Here is a 19,406-nt window from a genome sequence, read left to right on the forward strand (position 1 = left end):
TTGGAGTCAAGTATATTTTCAAAAGTTTTATAAGTTAGTATGCCTTTATTCACAAACAACATGATTGATGGTGTAGAAAATCCAAAACAATTACAAATTGCTTTGTATTGCAAATCTGTTACTAGAACTAACAACTGAATTTGATAAAGGTGTAAGATTTAAGGCCTATATAGAAAAATCCATTGTATTTTTGTACACTACGAGAAAATAACTGAGATAAGATATTTTAAAAATGAGCTTACAGGAACAATATTCAATATTGTAATAACCTATAATGGGAAATAATTTGAAAATATATATATATAACTGAATCACTTTACTGTATACCTAAAACTCACAAAGCATTGTAACTCAACTATTACTTCAACTAAATCAATTTACAACAGCATCAAAAAATATACACACTTAGGAAAAATTTTTAACAAAATATATATAAAACTCTATGCTGAGAAATACCATTGCCAAGAGAAATTAAGCTCTAATTAAGTGGAGATAAAGTCTGTGTTTATAAAGAGAAGACTCCACATTATTCAGATGTGATGCTCCCCAAACTAAACTATGGATTCTATGGATTCTAATCTAATTAAAATTCCAACAGGCTTTTTAGCAGAAATTGAGGAAAAGTGGAGAGGGAGGGGTTAACATACTTTTTACAGTGAATAGCAGGATGTTTTCTACTTGATTCTCCAATTAAGATCCAATATTCTACTTCCTGTGGTGTGAGGGGGCCCCTGCTAGATATAAAATACATTCACAGTAAGCTTCATAAAGTCATTCACTCCCTTGAAAATATCACTTCAATCATATACTGATAAAACATACACTGAGGTTTACGCAGAAATAGCATTCAGTAGCACTAGAATAGAACTGGAGTTAAGGTCTGAACAAAACTCCAAAGGCCATTAAAGAGGAAGCATAAATTAGGGTAGGGTTTGATCCCTTGTTACAAAATGCTTTTGTTTACTTGCTAAGTCATGTCTGACTCTTTTGAGACCCCATGGACTGCAGCCCACCAGATTCCTCTGTCCATGGTATTCTCCAGGCAAGAATATTGGAGTGGGTTGCCACTTCCTTCTCCAGGGGATCTTCCCGACCCAGGGAGGGAACCCACCTCTGCTGCGTTTCAGGCAGATTCTTTACCACTGAGCCACCAGGGAATGCTGAGAAAAGCCTAATTAACCAAACAAAATTCTGCAAAAGATTAAGCTACAGTGTTTAAAAGGATAGTCTTACTTGGTGTAAGGAAAGAAAATCATCAAGTCTTCCAATGTCTAATGAACCAAATATTTCATAAATGCTTTCAACAATATATTTTCCTGGTAAAGTATGCACATAAAATATAAAAATACTTACTTATATGCTTTATTTGCCTTAACAGGGGTTGCTTCAAAGCCAATTGGACAAAAATAATGATTTTGGCAATGATAGATATAAGCTAATGATTCATCTTTCAATCCATGAGTTAACTTCGACAAGGCCCCAGAAGCTACAAAAAAGCAAAAACAAACCAACTGAGGGACCATAATGCACTGTCTATACTTTATACAAACAATTAGTTAAGGACTCAAAGGCAGAAGAGATATTACTTGGTACAAATGGACATTGCTGAGGAAAAAATGAATAACTATTGATAGATTTTTTTTTAATTAATGGATTTCAATTTTACCCTTTAGACTGAAATTCAGATAAACTGAATAGCAAACTAAATAACTGAAATATGTCCTTGATTACCAAAACCTTCAAATAACACACATGCTTGTCTACAAAAGTTAATACTTGTTATATATAGCAAGGGTCTCAACTTCTCTGGTTGTACACATCTGTCACTAGAAATTTCTAAGTAAGAATGTCCATGATAAGCATGTTTGTTTATAAACTATGTATATTGACTACTAATATAAAAGATACACAAAAATAGGAATTTTTAATTAGATCAAAATGTGGACATTCTAATACATTCTTCTCAGACCACAGTGATCACTCTGCACAGCTGTCATATGCAAACATCCCAATTTGGAAACCACTGAAGTATACGGACAAATACAAACTCCAAACAAGTTCCAAAGATGAAAACTTTCTCCCATTAACACACATTACAATCCTTTCTACAAAAATCACCCAAATTAGAGGAACAGCTTTCACAAGCCAAGTGGTAAGAACATCTTTATAGAGACTGGCTGGTGAACCACTGTATCCTCTTATAACTGCTTCTCCTTGTATCTTTCCGATGGCTGCATGAATTAGTTACAAAGTAATTTCAAAAGTATTACATAAGAAACCAGTCTTGACCACCACTCAATACTTAAAAGCCATTAACTGAAGTTTCATTAACTTGCATCTCCTGGAAGAAGCTACATTATTCATGAACAAATAGCCCATTAAGACGGGAAATCCTAAAAATGGTTGAAGTAGAAGAAAACTTGCAAGTTATGGCTTTTCTGATGGACTTTCTGGCCACTGAAACAGCTGAAGCCCAAGAACAGCTGGTCAATGGCTGTAACAGTGCCAAGAAGGTGGGTGCCCACTCCCAACCCCCACAGATACACACAACTTGTGAGCTCCATGGAGACCATAACATTTCTGTCTTAAACTCTTTCTCCAAGGTTTTTTCAGCTAGGAGATTTTTACTCATAGATTCACCATAGATTTTTACTCCATTATGTGCATTCCTGCATGCAAGGTAATCTTTTCTACTATAATCTCTATTTTATAATGATAAAAAAGTCTTTCTGCTGTTTCAGGCTGAGTTCCCCAGACAAACTAAAAACTGACACCCAAGGACAGTTCTAAATGAAGAATTCTAAGAACTAAAATTCAGAAGATGCTCAGTATTTCGTTTCCATAGCTGAACTTGATCGTAGATATATTCCAGAATAGTAAGCAAATGTAAATAGGTTTGGACTCTTCATAAATCCAGTAAATACTAAAGATTCTTACACACATAACTGGCTTAGAAAGAACTCTTGAAATCTGTCAGATTGTGAAAATGCCAAATAAAAAGTTACCCCAGATAACTAAAACTTCCTGTGAAAGAACTTTATTGTAACTTTTTAATGGAAATCTTTATTTCACACTTCCCTCCTTAAGTCAAATATAATCCAAAACAGCTGATTTCCTTATTGTGATTATGAGTAGGAGTCACATTAATGTCTGGAACATATTCAGGGGCAAATGAGATAGGAATGAAAGTTTGTCCTCATTAATATTCATGCTATTTCATCTGCTACAAATACTCTTTGACTATGTCCTCGTTTTCCAGAGGACACGAGGTGGGTTTTCTTCTATGGAGTAATGATCATGCTACTTGGGTATGTCTTTTGTTATTATTTCAAAGTACATGACAACGTTCGGATGGACTTAGATTGTTGTTGTTCAGTCACTAAGTCTTGTCTGACTCTTTGCGACCCCGTGGACTGTAGCCTCCCCAGGCTCCTCTGTCCCTGGGATTCTCCAGGCAAGAATACTGGAGTGGGTTGCCATTTCCTTCTCCAGGGCATCTTGCTGATTCAGGGATCAAACCTGGGTCTCCTGCACTGCAGGCAGATTGTTTACCAGCTGAGCCACGGGGGAAGCCTGGATCAGGGCACTACCTTTGCTACTGCTCAGCTCTGTCACTGTGGCTGAAAGCAGCCACGGACAGAAACAGCCACGGGCCGTGTGCAAGCAAATGGATATGTCTATGTGCCAATAAAACTCTATTTGTAAAATGGGCTGCGTGCTCACGGGCTGTTGTTTGCTGACCTCTAATTCAGATCAGTAATATTCAGATTTATTTTGACATGGAACTCCTTCTGCAAGGAAAGTTTACATGCCAGGCCAATTCATAAAAAGGATCAAAGCTGTTACTGTGGCCCAAAGGAGGGAGGGAATCTATGGGCTCACCCCTCTCCCCTCACCAGCCCTGAGGCACCGCCATAGAATTCCCAGGACTCAGCGGAGCACAGAATGAAAACTCACTGAGTTTCCTGTCAGTGGAAGACCATACTCCTGACAAAGAAGCAGGATAGCACCTCTTTAGAAAGGCAACAGCGTATGTGCATGCTAAGACACTTCATTTGTGTCTGACTCTTTGTGACCCCATTGACTGTAGCCCAGCAGGCTCCTCTGTCCATGGGATTCTCCAGGCAAGAATACTGGAGTCGGTTGCCATGCCCTCCTCCAGGGATCTTCCTGACCCAGGGATCAAACCCGTGTCTCTTACGTCTCCTGCATTGCCAGGCTTTACCACTAGCGCCACCTGGGAAGTCCAGAAAGGCCACAGCAGTAGTTCTCAAACCTGAGCAGGAAGGGCTTGTTAAATAATAGATTTCTGATACCTACCCCCTCAGTGACTGACCCAGTAGACCTGGAGTGGGGACCAATAATTTGCATGTCTAACATGTTACCAGGTGATGCTAATATTCATCTAGGCATCACATCTCGAGAGCCACTGGTCTAAGGTTAACAGGAAATTTTTATTGCACTCAATTCAGGAAGCAAATTAATGAACAGCTACCAACTATTAGGTTAGCCAAAAAGTTCATTCAGGCCTTTCTGTAAGCTGTATCATGACAGTTTCTGTAACAGGAAAACCTGAATTGTTTGGCCAACCCAATATATCAGGAACCATAAGGAAACAAAAGACAAGGAATGCACAGTACCTCAAGCTGCCCTCGTAGAGAAGATAAAAGAGGTGACTTGGATATAGAGTGGAAAAAATGCCATGAAAAAAAAAGGGGTGTAATTCAAAGGAGAAAGAGCACCTGGGTTTAAGGAATCAAGAAGGGGGTGGCATTCAGGACAGAACAAAATCAAGTGGCAGGATTCTGACAACCCAGACAGAGGAAGGGGCGTGTGGAGAAAACCACACTACTGCACGGGAGGGGGACAGTCAGGGAAGAGCGCATCGTCTGGTCCAGAATGGAGGGCACCCCCAGAAATGCAGGGTGAGGTCAGAAAAAGGTCACCTTCTGAAACAAAAGACAGTAAACACAGCACTTAGTACATTAAGGCAGTCACCCAAGACAGTGATGCTGCCCAGAGGTGGAAACTAAATTCAGACTGATGTGGAGTCTAAACCAGAGGATGTCAAGAATCGAAACTTCAGCGACAAAGCAGCCACTGCCAAATGCAGAGCCACGATGCGGATGGTGTAGAGAAAGCAGAACGAAACTACCAGAATGTGCTGGCCCACTGGCCCCTGGGGGGCAGTGGTGTCCTGAGCAGCCATCGAGAAAACGCTGGTGCCTTGGATACTGTATTTCTCACTCTCAGTCAATATGTTAGCATTCTGATATTCTGTGAGCCTGCTGAGGAAGAGTCTATTCTATAAGAACAGAACTCCAGAGAACTCTTAAAGAACTTATCAAAATGTATTTTTATACCTTCAAAGACAAGAACCAGATTCTGTAATCTAGCAACACAGTATCATCCTGCAAGGTTCTTAGACCCCTGAATCTTCTAAATTCAACTGGTACATGCAGGACAGCATCGAAAGACCAATCTGTTCTCGCCTGGGATGGTGCTAAGGGCCTTGTGCTTTCAGCAAGCTACACGGTCCCCAGAGTAGGAAAGGACATATCAGTGCCACACACAGAAAAGACTGATCCGATCTTGTGTCGAATATGAACTGGAGAAAACCAGAAGATGAGGAAAACAGAACATAAACACACAGTCCACTCAAGAAGCACTAGGACACTGTAGTTAACCGGTAGCAAGGGCCAGGGTGAGCGTATACACGAGTTACGTCGGGATAGGGCAAAGGTGTCTACTAGATGAATAAAAACGAAGTACGTGAATGTTAGTGTAATTTTCAAGCTAGCTATAAAAAACAAATGAATCTAGATGTTCCTGGCACAAAAGCTGGTAACTAAGGGAACCAACAGTTTGACATTTTACTCTAATAAGTAATAGTAATAGGAAGTGAATAATAATAAGTGAACCAATAGTTTGACATTAATGTTGACAACTTCTGGCACAAAATTTTTGAGTCATTATTAAATACAGCTCTTAAAAAATGCTTCAACTCAAAAACAACAACAACCAAAAAAAAAAATGCTTCAACTCATATTCACAGTCAAATCTGTTAATTTTTGTTAAAATGCCTGGATTTTGCTTTTATTCCATGAGTGAGGGCTTCCCAGGTGGTTCAGTAGGAACGAATCCGCCTTCCAATTCAAGAGACGCAGGTTCAATCCCCGGGTCCGGAAGCTCCCCTGGAGAAGGAAATGGCAACCCACTCTAGTATTCTTGCCTGAGAAATCCCACGGACAGTGAAACTTGGCAGGCCACAGTCCATGAGGTTGCAGAGTTGGACATGACTGAGCGTGCACAAGCTCAGTTCACATTTCCGGAAGGCCCACAAGAAATGAGCATGTCAACCAGAAAAGAGGGAGTTCCAAAATCTAAGAAGTGTAGTCACCAGGAAAATGTAAAGCCTGTTGAAGAAAACAGGCCTGAGAGTCCTTAAAAATAATCTAGGCAGGGGACTTCCCTGGTGGCCCAGTGGCTGGGACTCCGAGCTGGCACTGCAGGGAGTGTGCGCTCAGTCTCTGGCTGGGGAACTGGGATCCCACATGCTATGCCACAGGGCACCCCACAAAAAAAATCTAAACAAATAAAAGATACATTTCAAAGTATTTTTTTTTAAACGCACACTAACAACTGGCCACGGTTTTCACTACTGAATATCCCAGAGACAAACAAGAAAAGCCTATCTCTGCAACTCGGTCTTCTACAATGAGATGGAACAGGAACGACTTCTGCTCAACACAGGTTAACACTCTCCACTGGGAATACAATCAGAGGTCCCAAGGGTCACATGGGTAAAGTCAGAGGGCACACAACTAAAGCGACTTAGCAGCAGCAGCAGCAGCATACTTAGAATCAAAGGGCTACTGAGGGAAGTCCCTATGACCGAGGCACTGGGCAGACACATTAAAAAAGATGCAACTTTTTTTTTTTTTTTTTTTTAAGATGCAACTTCATATAAGGCTGCACATCCCAAATGCCAAACAACAGACAAAAATGACCAGTATTACAGAAATTAAGAGGAATCTTGAGTGTCAGACATAAGGCAGGGCTTGCTAAGTACCATTGAGGCTGGAAGACGAAGATCAAGGGGGACGTGGATCAGTTATCCTTCAGGAAAACACATGTAGAAAAAGAGACAGTGAGGAGTCAAGTCTTGTAATAGGGAAACTGAAAACAGGAACAAAACTGGGAAAATACAGTATTGAAATTCATTTGAAGAAATTATAGCAACAATTCCTCTCCTCGAATCAAAAAAAAAGAGGAGGGATGGAGAGAAGAGCCACTTCCTCAAAGGAAAAACGCTGATGTGTGTTGCAAAGTCTATCTTCTCTTAGTTTTTCATTGCCTGATCAATTACTGAGAGAGGCTGTGCTGACAGTCACCATGGAAAGAGAAAAAATTATTAACACAACATTTTAGGCTCCCCTTTTCATAGAGAAAGGAAAGGAAAGTGAAGTTGCTCAGTCGTGTCTGACTCTTTGCGACCCCATGGACTGTAGCCTATTCAGGCTCTTCCGTCTGTGGAATTTTCCAGGCAAGAATACTGGAGTGGGTTGCCATGTCCTTCTCCAGGGGATCTTCCTGACCCAGGGATCGAACCCGGGTCTCCTGCATTGCAGGCAGACGCTTTACCATCTGTGCCACCAGGGAAACTCCATGGAGAAAGGCCCCCTGCAACTGCACAGAGTTCAGTCAGTAAGAATAAAATTAACATTTATTGAGTCCTTACTCTGTCAAGCAAGGGACTAAGTATATTACAAATATGTCTCCTTTTATCTTCACAGTGACCCTGTGGGGTGGAAATATGGAGACAAGGTCTACACTGGCTCGGTAAGAGAACAGTCTACACTGGCTCAGCGAATGACAGTTTAAGCGCCTCGTTCAGATCACAGAACCAGTATGTGCAGAAACCAATATGCAGACTCCAAGTCTGCCTGACTCACAAGCAGCTTGATACACCTGCAAAAAGGCAACAGAAATAGACCCTATTTATTTACTGTTACTCTGTGTTCAGTCCTTGATCTTGGTAAACCAGGTACTCTCTCTGCAGACAAAGACTTTGCTTGAGCAGACTTCAGTTTGATTTCGGACGCACGCAGCAGGAAGCAGCAAGTGCTCGCTGAAGACAGGGGCTTAGTTTCTCAGACCCAGACTCCTAACCACTGGGCCACAGGAGCCAGCAGTTAGGGCTAACCTTCCGAGGCTTGCCTGCCTAGTCAGGAACAAATTCAGGCGAGCAGGCAGAAGATAAAGAGTAAAGTAAAAAGTTTATTGAAAGGAAAAGTACATGGGGAAAGGCACATGGGCAAACTCAGAGAGAGAGTGGTGCCTTTGGGAAGTTAAAATCCTTTATAAAGGGGCGGTTTTCCAGATCTATGTCTTCCCTCAGGCCAATCACCTTGCTTTGTCCCCCACCCCCGACCCCGCCCCAGTTAATATGTCTCAGGACCCTCCCCTGGGGTGTGCACGCATACCCTAGCCAAGATGGATCTCAAAGTGAAGGCTTCTGGGAGGAGCACGACTGATTATGGCCTGGAATTATCTTCTGACTTTTGACTCCAAGGAGCCTTTCTGCGCATGGGTAGTGTCTCCCTTATCAGACAGGGTTTTGTCCTTTGTTTGTCCTTGCTATGATTATTCCCTTGAGGTAAGAGACAAAGACTGGCTATATATCCTGTTTCTTGTTGGTTGTAAATTCCTCAACGGGAGCCCAGCTGTCCCTGATGTCAAGAAATGCAAAGAGGAAGCTGACTGACTATAAATTCCCCAACCTGGAGCCCACCTATATCCTACCTCAAGTAAGGCATTGCTGAGCCTTCTTCTCAGCTGGGCTTGGACCTTGGGCTTCTGTGTCCATCCTGGCTGAATCCAGTTTTAGCAAAAATTCCGCCAAAGTCAGTTGAGAGAGAATCCCCAACCTGGATACCAGATCAAGGTCCTTATCCTTCACTCTTAAAGCCGAACCCTTAGACTGCCTGAGATAAGACCTGTTAGACCGGTTCAGCAAGGACCCTTGATGTCTCTTCTTAATAACCTTCCATCCATGGAACCCTCGCTTTGAGAGTTGGTTTGTTGTTCCAGGTTGAGCCCAATTGCTCTCCCATGACCCAGTTCCCCATTACAACAGTCTTCAATAGTCTCCCTTACCCTTTTGACAAGTGTCAGAAGAACATTTTCTTTAACACTGTGTTGTAGGTTTCTGATTGTAAAGTCAAAAGGTGATTATGAAATTTTAAAAATGGAAATGTTCAAATAATGCAAATTATTTAACTAGCACATAACTAACACAATCCTTAGGATCAACTGCATTATTCTCTGTAACAACCAAGACCCTTTTATAACAGAACTGTGTCACTTTCACAGTCTGTTGTCCTGTTGTTCCACATTATTACGCCAGTCTAACGTCAAATATTCTAAAACCCTTGCATTCCCTTTCAGGAAGAGGAACTGCAAATTCCATGCTGCTTCCGGAAAGGATTTTAGTAGCAGCAAGCTCTCTCTCTCTCTTTCTTTCTCTCTCTCTCTCTCTCTCTCTCACACACACACACCCCACGGGCCCAAAAAACACACCGTGCTGAAGCAGTGTTTACGACATGCCATAAAGTTTTAAAAGTTCTACATTCAAAGAGGAAAAGAACTAAAAGATATTAAACTGTATATTGAAAAGTATCCTATATATTACCATCAATATTATCTATTACGATTTCCTCTTAGATAGAGTGATAGACTGTATTTAGAGTTTACAGCATATCCCATGAATCAAAACCAATCTTTGAGATGAATCCTAAAGCATATATCTGTGTGTGTGTGTGTAAATCTTCTATGTATTTACTTACCAGTTTCTCCAGCTGTTTTATTCTTCCCATGAGGCTTATATAGAACATATGAGCATCCTTTTACATGGAAGTGGTCGTTAATTTGTCTAAACCACCTGAAAAATAACAAGAAGACTCATTCAAAGCAACAATTCCATAACAAAGAAAGTGATATTCCAATTTCAGTAAAATTCGGGCAGAGCCCAAGTCTGACATATCTATCAGAAGTTGGGTTTGAACAGTTAGATACATGGTTTACTACCAATGCACACCTACAAAATTATTATTTTGCAGAACTAGAAATAAGGCATTCCTCTAAGCACGGGCTTCATACCTCATAAGTGTCGTATTTCCAGTGAAGGGGCCGAACCTAATATCTTCAAATGGAGGCTGAAAGCCCAAAATGTGTAAAGCTTCTTCTTGGGTGATGGATGGAAGACTACAAAAGAAATATGGCCTTTCATTTGACAATTTCCATCATATGCAAATGCAACCTGTCCCAGTGTTACTATGTCTGTCTCATTTGCAAACAGTTTTACTAACATTTAAAATTTTTATCTTATCAAAAACAATGCATGCATATATTTTTAGCTAAGAGGTTTCAAACAAAATATGGCAGTTTTCCCCCAATTTCTAAAAAATCTGTTCTTAAAAATCTTCCATTATAGGGACTTCCCTGGCAGTCCAGTGGTTAAGAATCCACCTGCAATGCAGGGGATGTGGGTTCGATCCCTGGTCAGGGAACTAAGATCCCACATTCTGCAGGACAACTAAGTCTGTGCATCGCAACTAGGACCCAATGCAAACAATAAATAAATACATTTTTTTAAAAAAGAATATTTCTAAAAATCTTTCATTATTCTATATTTCAAAATCTTCCATTATAGCAAAAGCAACACCAAATAACTTCTCAGTTTGGAGTTTAGAGATACTAATCAATTATCATACTTACTTTCCAGCTCCCATTGTGCTATATAAGAAATTCCAACAAGAAACTAATGAGGAGATGCCACAAGAAGTCTTATATTGTGGTCGGCTTATGCAGTACCTGAAAAAAATAAAAGACTGCTTTCTTCACTTGAATAAACACAAAATACACACATAGAAACAGAACACTCATGGCAACTCAGCGTGTTAGCATAATGAAAACTTTGATCATTTAAACCAATGTTAAATATTTATTCATTTAAAGTATTTTCATATTTGTTAAACACATTATAAATGCATAACTGGCTCAAGTGATAAAGAACACTCCTACCAATGCAGGAGCTCAGAAGATGCAGGTTCAATCCCTGGGTCAGGAAGATCTCCTGGAAGAGGAAATGGTAACCTACTGCAGTATTCTTACCTGGAAAATCCCATGAACAGAGAGGCCTGGAGGGCTTTAGTCCACAGGATTGCAAAGAGTTGGACACAACTGAGCATGCATGCATTATAAATGCACAACAATAAATCACGCTTTTTAAGAATGATGGCTAAGTACGACTAGTTAAAGTGAATATCACCCAGACAAATGGAAAAAAATTTACAGATATATAAATTTAGATGTCAACTCCTAAAATTCCAAAGCAAACTCCTAGTTGAGCTACATGTATGACTATTTGCAACTTCAGCCGTAGGAATTCATTATGTTGTCTGGATATTAATCCCGTATCAGATACATGATCTGCAAACGTTTTCCCCCACCTTGTAGGCTGCCTTTTCACTTTATTCATTGTTTCCTTTGGTGCACAGAAATGTTTAAGTTTGATGTAGTCCCATTTGTCTATTTTTGCCTTTGTTACCTGTGCTTTTGGTGTCATAATCCAGAAAGTGAAAGTGAAAAATCACTCAGTTGTGTCTGACTCTTTGCAACCCCATGGACTATACAGTCCATGGAATTCTCTAGGCCAGAATACTGGAGTGAGTAGCCTTTCCCTTCTCCAGGAGATCTTCCCAACCCGGGGATCAAACCCAGGTCTCCTGCATTGCTGGTGGATTCTTTACCAGCTGAGCCACAAGGGAAGCTCAAGAATACTGGAGTGGGTAGCCTATCCCTTCTCCAGTGGATCTTCCTGACCCAGAATCGAACTGGGGTCTCCTGCATTGCAGTCAGATTCTTTACCAACTGAGCTATCAGGGAAGCCCCAAAATCACTGCCAAATCCAATGTCATGAAGCTTTTCCCCTATGTTTTCTTCTAGGATCTTATAGCTTTAGGTCTTACATTTAGGTCTTTAATCAATTTTGAGTTAATTTTTGGGTATGACGTGAAGTAAGGGTCCAGTTTCATTCTTTTGCATGTGGATATCACAGCACCATTTTCCAAAGAGACTATCATTTCCCCATCTTGTGGTCTCGGCACCCTTGCAGATTATTTGCCTATTTGCGTGAATGTTTATTTCTAAGCTCAATTCTGTTCCATTGGTCTATGTCTGTCTTTAGGCTGGTACCACACCATCTTGGTTATTGTAGCTCTGTAACATGTTTTGAAATCAGGAGGTGTGTGGCCTGTGTTGCCCTCCTGTAAGCACCACCTTGCCTGTAAATCCCTAGAGGGAGGGTCCTCAGCTGGCATACAGGGGGTATGATAATAGAGTAGCAATCAGCACAGTGTTTTCTGCAACCCTCCATGCATTTCTGTAGTGCTGACCTGGATCTCCTCAAAGAACTCAGGTTCTTCCCCTCTCACTCCACGGCTCATACCCCAAGACTTAACCAGAGTCACCAAACGGTTCGGGGATGTCACCTGAAATGTAGAGCAACCTGCATTGTTCAAGGCCAGCAGTAGTCTATGAGGTCTCAGTATCTCCTCTGTTAATACAGAACGTATGGGATCTGATGAGTACGTATTAGAGCTGATGGTTTGGGGACATTGCTATGTCTTTGTTTCAGGGAAGACAGAGGATTTCCTGTTTTTCATCTTGTTATTGTTTTCATGGGTTTGAGGGAAGGAGTGGAGTAAAAAGACCTTACTGTATCACGGTTCAATCTCCCTCCTCCATCTTATACACTTCTTCACAAATCCCTGGGATCAAGTTTAGGCACTGTTAAGATTTTTCATACTTCTTCATCAGTCCAAACTTGTTTACTGGTCTTCTTCATGACCAGCTTAAAACTTTTACTAACATTCTACTATCTCCTGTGGGTCTTTCCATTCCATCTCTAATCTTATAACATTCTCCAGGAAATACAGTTGTCATCCAGGTAATTTTTCCCCTTAGGTTATTTCTCACATCTATCTTTCCTCATCCAAGTCTTTATGGCCTTAGGTTACACTATTAAGAATAATTACTCATATATGTGGTTATAACAAATCCTAAGTCAAAGGGATTCAGAACAAAATGCATAAAACCTCGCTCCAAAGAAACTAAAATTAATGTTTTTTATCTGTGTCACTTCTGCAATACAGTCTACCAGTTTATCTTTGTAAGATATGCTTTTGTTAAGAAAGCATCAGTGGATTATCTCTACCCCAGAAAAAAGTTCTAAATCCTTAGCCTGACACCCAAGAAATAGACTGTGGAAGCTGTTAGAAAGAAAGAACAAGGACTCTGGAGTTCAATTCTCTTCATTTTCAAGGCAAGATCTACATATTTGCCATGTGATGTTGGGTAAGTTTCTTAGCTGCTCTGAACCTCACTCCAGACAGACCAGTCTACTCTTCATTACCAACCTGCCAGACACTTTCCCACCATCCATTCAAAGACCTTTAGACTCTCTACCTCCTCATTTTCCTTTCTTAAGCCTCAGCTCCTCAGTGAAGCGCTTCAGTGATCATTACCTCCTCTCGTGTTTATACCCACCCATATCTGACCAAGTTCCTGAGATATTTTACACTTTTCTCTCTTCTCAACTAGATTGGAGAATAAAGTCCTGTTTTCTGCCTCTCTGCACTCAGCCCACAGCAAAGCGTCCAATATTTATAAAATAAGAGAAAGAAATCGAATATTTCTAAAATATCACACAAAAGAATTTTTAAAACCTCCAGTCACAGATTAGTAGTACTTAAAAGCTATCATGACTTAAACATCCTTTTCTTTATAATAGGGACTCTATGTTAAAGCCACCAAATAGCCCCAGCTGCTAAGTGGAAGATCGTCTCATTAAAGGAATGCTAGTTAGTAAAGGCAGAAGGACAGAATTTTGAAAAATCTCCATTTTATAACAGGATTCAGGCAGGGGTCATCAGTGGGTTTGGTGACCACTAGGTGAAAAGTTGATGGTTATCTAGATGTTAGCTCAATGCCACGTCAACAGTGTGATGACTTGATGGCTGCAGAGGGAAGAAAGGAATCTGACTGTGGCTAAGGCTGTGGCCCCCTTAATCCAGTGATCACTCTTAGAGCCTCTAATCCCAAATGAGCAGACTCCACATACTTTCTGATGGAATACAGTATGAAGGACGCAAGGTCACCAAGACAGTATTCTTGCCCCCAAATATTCAACCAGAATCTAATCACGTCTTTACATCTAACTTCTGGTTTACGAGGACCGCTGTGTGTATGCTCGGCAGCCCAGTCGTGTCCGACTCTTTGGGACCCCATGAACTGGAGCCCTCCAGGCTCCTCTGTCCCTGGTATTTTCCAGGGAAGAATACTGGAGTGGGTTACCATTTCCATCTCCAGGGGAATCTTCCTGATCCAGGGATCGAACTCACATCTCCTGCATTGGCACCTGAATTCTTTACCACTTTACCAGGGAAGCCCAAAAATGAGATACTAAGCAAATATTTGTTAATTTCATTAGATATGACAGTTAGGTAAAAATGGTCAATTTTTAGCGATTACCATCGTCTGAGGTCTAATACTTTCCGCTGCTTAATATCTTCAAGAGGAGAATACTGAGGCCACTCCCTTTGATGTCTTCCTTTCTTATCTGAAGTTTTTTTCTTGGAAACTTGCTTCTTTCCATTGCCTGGAACACAAGAGTATAAAAATGAGGTAAGATGAAGCAAGCTCCCAAAACAATACAATTAATCATGTAACAAAATATCAAAGTAGCTAGGTCTAAAAATGCTATTTGCAAACATATTGAAAAACCACATGTATCTTCAAGAATACCCTACTGCTTTAAAGAAAGGGATAGAGAATAAACACACATTTAAACACCCATGAATGTTATTTCCTATCAGGTTCTTATATTTTAATTCCTGAGCTAGTCACTTAGCTAGCAAAAGAATCAATCACAAAATGCTTAGCCACATCTAGAAAATCAAATTAGCAATGGTAAAATATTTAACGAGACCAATTTCCAGAAAATGAATCCTTTCTATAAAACAATAAAACCACATTAACGTTACTCTGTTGCGAAAGTAAAAGCAGCAGATCCAATAATCTGATGATGTGATGTTTAAAAATAGCTCCAGGCCTACAGAGACCACAAAATGAATTAAGAATGATGCATACAAGTACATTATTAAAATGCAACTTTAGCACCTGGAGCCAGAATGGAAAACAAAGTCTCCTTTCTGTGTGCAAGTAGGAATATATGTGTGCACAGACAGACACGCAGACACCACACACACTCTCCAAAAGACACAAAAGACAACACAGTGGTTATCTATGGGGGGAGGGAAAATTGGGAGCTTCACCAAAGGAAGACAAAAGTGAATTTTTATACTGTTTGATTTTTTTACTTTTTTGTTTCCATTCAGTGGATCACCCAGTCAAAAAATAATATAAATTAAAATATTATTAATGAACATCCAAGCCTCATTTCACTAAAACACCATGAACATTTCAGATAGTTATGTGCACTTTATATCTTTATTTTTATTTTCGATCTCACCTCACGTGGGATCTTAGTTCACGGACCAGGTATCCAACCCGCACCCTCTGCATTGGAAGTGCAAAGTCTTAACCACTGGATCACCAGGGAAGTCCTAGCTAGGTGCACTTTAAAATCTCTCAGAGTATTACATTTTAAACCAAGCCAATCTGCTATAAAAATTAAATAAAAGCTAATGTTTCATTTTCATGAGTTAGTCATAAATTAGAAAATATAGATTATAGAGATACATGTTTAGAAAACAAATGTGGAAGAAGATCCATTTTCGTCATTCAAGATGCTCTACAATGAAACCATCTGGCACCCAAAACCAGCTGGAACCATAAAGACCTACTGCATAGCACAAGGAACTATACTCAAGAATTTGTAATAACTTGTAAGGGGAAAGAATCTGAAAAATATATATGTATATGTATAACCCAACCACTGAGCTGTTCATCTGAAACAACATGACACTGTAAATCAACTATACTTTAATAAAAAAAAAATTAAAAAGACTGAGGTCATATGTCCTCTGTCCACAATGGAACTAAATTAGACATTGGTATTTAGAAAAGCCCTAAATATATGGAAATAACATAGCATACTTCTAAATACGGTATTAATCAAAGAAGAAATAACAAGGGAAATTGGAAAATACTTCAAATTAAATGACAGTTAAAGATAAAGTGTATTAAAATCTATGATCTTCAGCAGAAACAGCACTCAAAGTGAAAGTGTTAGTTGCTCAGTGGTGTCTGATTCTTTGTGACCGTGACCCCAGGACTGTAGCCCACCAGGCTCCTCTGTCCATGGGATTCTCCAGGCAAGATACTGGAGTGATTTGCCATTTCCTCCCCCAGAGGATCTTCCAGACCCAGGAACTGAACCTGGGTCTCCTGCACTGCAAGAGGATTCTTTAGCATCAGAACCACCAGGGAAGCCCAAAACAGTACTTAGTGAGCAATTTTAGAGTTTTTAATACTTAGACAGAAAAGTCTTGCATCAAGAGGATAGAAAATAAAGAACACAGTAAACCCAAAATAAGAGGAACAAAACAGTAAAGAGCATAAATCAGTGAAACAAAAAACAGACAATTCAGAAAATTAGCAAAGCTAAAAGCTGGTTATTTGAAAAGACAAACAAAGCTGATACACCCACCGCTAGAAAGAAAAAGAACACAAACTACCAACATCAGGGATGAAAAAAGAGTTATCACTAAAGACCCCCAGGTGTTAGAAGGATAAAAGGAACTGTTAGGAACAACTCTATGTCAGCACCTTGACAATGTAGATGAAACGCACAGACTACACTGACAGAACCAATGGGAATTAAGACAACCCCATAACTGTATTCAGAGATTGTTACTACCCCTCTGAAAACCCCTCAGAAAACAGGAAGAAAGAACACTTCCCAACACGTCTTAGGGGACCTGAACAGATATTACCAAAAAAAAAAAAGTTATAGACCAATCAATCACCCACAAGTAGAGACACAGAGTGAAATTCCAATGACTCCCCAAGAATTACAAATTTACAAAACATTCTGTGAAATAAGTTGATTTTGTCAATGAATGAGCAGATGGACAGAGGTTTTACAAAATGATCGAAAAGCCAAGAAATAATACAAACCTGACTTCTGCCTCTTTCTAGCTGTGTAAGTGTATCCCAAAATGCATCCCCTCTGTGCCTCCATTCCTTCACCTATAAAATCAAGACAACAGGACCTACCTCATAAAACTCCAGTCTTACTGTGAGTTCCAAAGAAAGACATGAAGGGCATTAGTTTGTGCTCCAGAACCACCGCATCGCGACAGTGAAGATGGTACACTGCACCCCCTTACGTTGTGCAGTGCGCAACCTACTGGGTGGTACCTGGACACCCTGCTGGGTGCTCAAAACTTTTTAACAACAACAGAAAAGTCAAAATGTTATATAGTAACAAAGAAAACTAGATGCTTAATTGGGAAACATGAATTCACATCCCTGCAAAACTAAAAACTGTGCTATTCTAGCCACCTCATTACCCATTTCTAAATTACTGAGTGCTTATCTGTAATACTTCCGTTAAACAGCACTCAGATTTGGCCCAAGCTCTCAAAACACAAGGGTTAAGTTTGAAATTTCCAATGGCAACACATTAATGAACTAAGTGTCTTACACCCAAGGTTATTTTTTTAAACTATAATGAAATACTGACTCAATGGACATGAATTTGAGCAAGCTCCGGGAGTTCGTGATGGACAGGGAAGCCTGGCGTGCTGCAGTCTATGGGGCTGCAAAGAGTTGGACACGACTGAGCGACTGAACTGTACTGATGATTAAAAAAAAAACACAATGAAAGTGTTAGTCACTCAGTTGTGTCCATCTTTTTGTGACTCCATGGACTGTAGCCTGCCAGGCTTCTCTGTCCACGGGGATTCTCCAGGCAAGAATATTGGAGTGGGCTGCCATTCCATTCTCCAGGGGATCTTCCTGAACTGGGTCTCCTGTATCACAGGAAAATATGCCTAATTGCAAGTTTAAACAAGTGATATTGCTTGCTTTCTCCTTATTTTCACTTGGGAACATCCAGGTTCCTTCCTCACCTGATTTGTGTTTCAAATTCGTGGTCACTCCATCAAATTCGGATTTATCAATTTCCCACGCTAGAGGTAGCTTGCCCAGGCTGTTGGATAAGTTCTCCAAGCTGTTTTCTTCATTGTAGATGATGTCCGACGTACTGGCTGAGATGCCAATGTACCTTGAGGAATTATTTGCTGCAGATAAAGAGGTACTATCGGAGAGGCAAGAAGAGCGGGCTGGATTTGGAGTTTTATAGATTGAGGTGGCCTGGTTGAGAAAGGCATAGTCTGAACAGATGGCGTAAATCTTCTCCCGAGTGTGGGTCACTGGACAGCTCCACGGATAATGACCATCTCCTCTGGGACCCAGGGGTTCTCCGGAGGCGCGGGTGCAGAAAGACTGAACGGCACCTTGAAGGCTCTCTTCGGGAGACCGTCTCTCGGACTTGTGCTCACCATTTCCAGAATCATCTGCCCCTTCTGCTTCTGCAACGTTAGGCATTGAATGCAACTATGAAAGTTCTGTTGTGAGGAAGAGGATGCCACGCTTTCTATTTCTTGAGAAACAGCTGTGACAATCGTTTACAGCATTCTGCAAAAACGTGAGAGCTGCAGAAACGGACTCCTAGGGAAAGAGGGAGGAGACAGAAAGATCAACAACCCACTGGACACTGCAAAATGCAAACACATATTCTAAGTGTTTCACAGGCCTGCATTTGATAAATATTTATTTCACAACTACTATACGCTTAAGTCATGATCCCTCACCATCTGGTTAAAAATTATTTTTAAATGATGTTTTAGGATAATAAAGGATGAGATGGTTGGACAGTATCACTGATTCAGTGGACATGAACTTGCGCAGACTCTGGAAGATAGTGAGGGACAAAGAGGCCTGGAGGGCTATAGTCCATGAGGTCGCAAAGAGTTGGACACGACTTAGCGACTGAACAACAAATAGGATAATAAAAGGGCCAATGACTCCATTTCAAGATGGGCAAAATATCTGCACAGTCATTTCTCCAAAGATGATGTAGCAATGATCAATAAGCACATAAAAAGATGTGCATCACTAGTCATCATGGAAATGCAGATCAAAACCACAAGATACCACCTCATATTGATCCAGGTGGCGTGAATCAAAAAGACAGATAATCATAAGGATCGAGGATGAAGTGGAGAAACTGAAATCCTCATACAAAGCTGGTGGAAATGCAAAATGCTCCAGTGACTTTGGAAAACAGTTCCTTAAACGTTATACATAAAGTT

At 40.4% G+C, this 19,406-nt stretch overlaps 1 protein-coding gene across 3 annotated transcripts in view; it reads right to left on the reverse strand.

The window, feature by feature from the left end:
* LOC122447044 (basic immunoglobulin-like variable motif-containing protein) overlaps window positions 1-19,406 on the reverse strand; it is a 62,226-nt gene that overhangs the window by 36,376 nt on the left and 6,444 nt on the right. For 2 of the 3 annotated variants that reach the window (XM_043477338.1, XM_043477339.1), the window contains exons 2-9: window positions 18,162-18,762; window positions 17,206-17,277; window positions 14,596-14,722; window positions 10,780-10,875; window positions 10,162-10,266; window positions 9,849-9,943; window positions 1,354-1,486; window positions 648-734 (exon numbers count right to left, since the gene is read on the reverse strand). In XM_043477338.1, the coding sequence (XP_043333273.1) occupies window positions 648-734; window positions 1,354-1,486; window positions 9,849-9,943; window positions 10,162-10,266; window positions 10,780-10,875; window positions 14,596-14,722; window positions 17,206-17,277; window positions 18,162-18,639 (1,193 nt within the window). In that variant the 5' untranslated portion in view covers window positions 18,640-18,762. The remainder of the gene's footprint in view (window positions 1-647; window positions 735-1,353; window positions 1,487-9,848; window positions 9,944-10,161; window positions 10,267-10,779; window positions 10,876-14,595; window positions 14,723-17,205; window positions 17,278-18,161; window positions 18,763-19,406) is intronic. The other variant, XM_043477340.1, reaches the window with a different exon arrangement.

Source organism: Cervus canadensis, chromosome 9 (genome assembly GCF_019320065.1).
Source record: "Cervus canadensis isolate Bull #8, Minnesota chromosome 9, ASM1932006v1, whole genome shotgun sequence".
Taxonomy (NCBI): domain Eukaryota; kingdom Metazoa; phylum Chordata; class Mammalia; order Artiodactyla; family Cervidae; genus Cervus; species Cervus canadensis.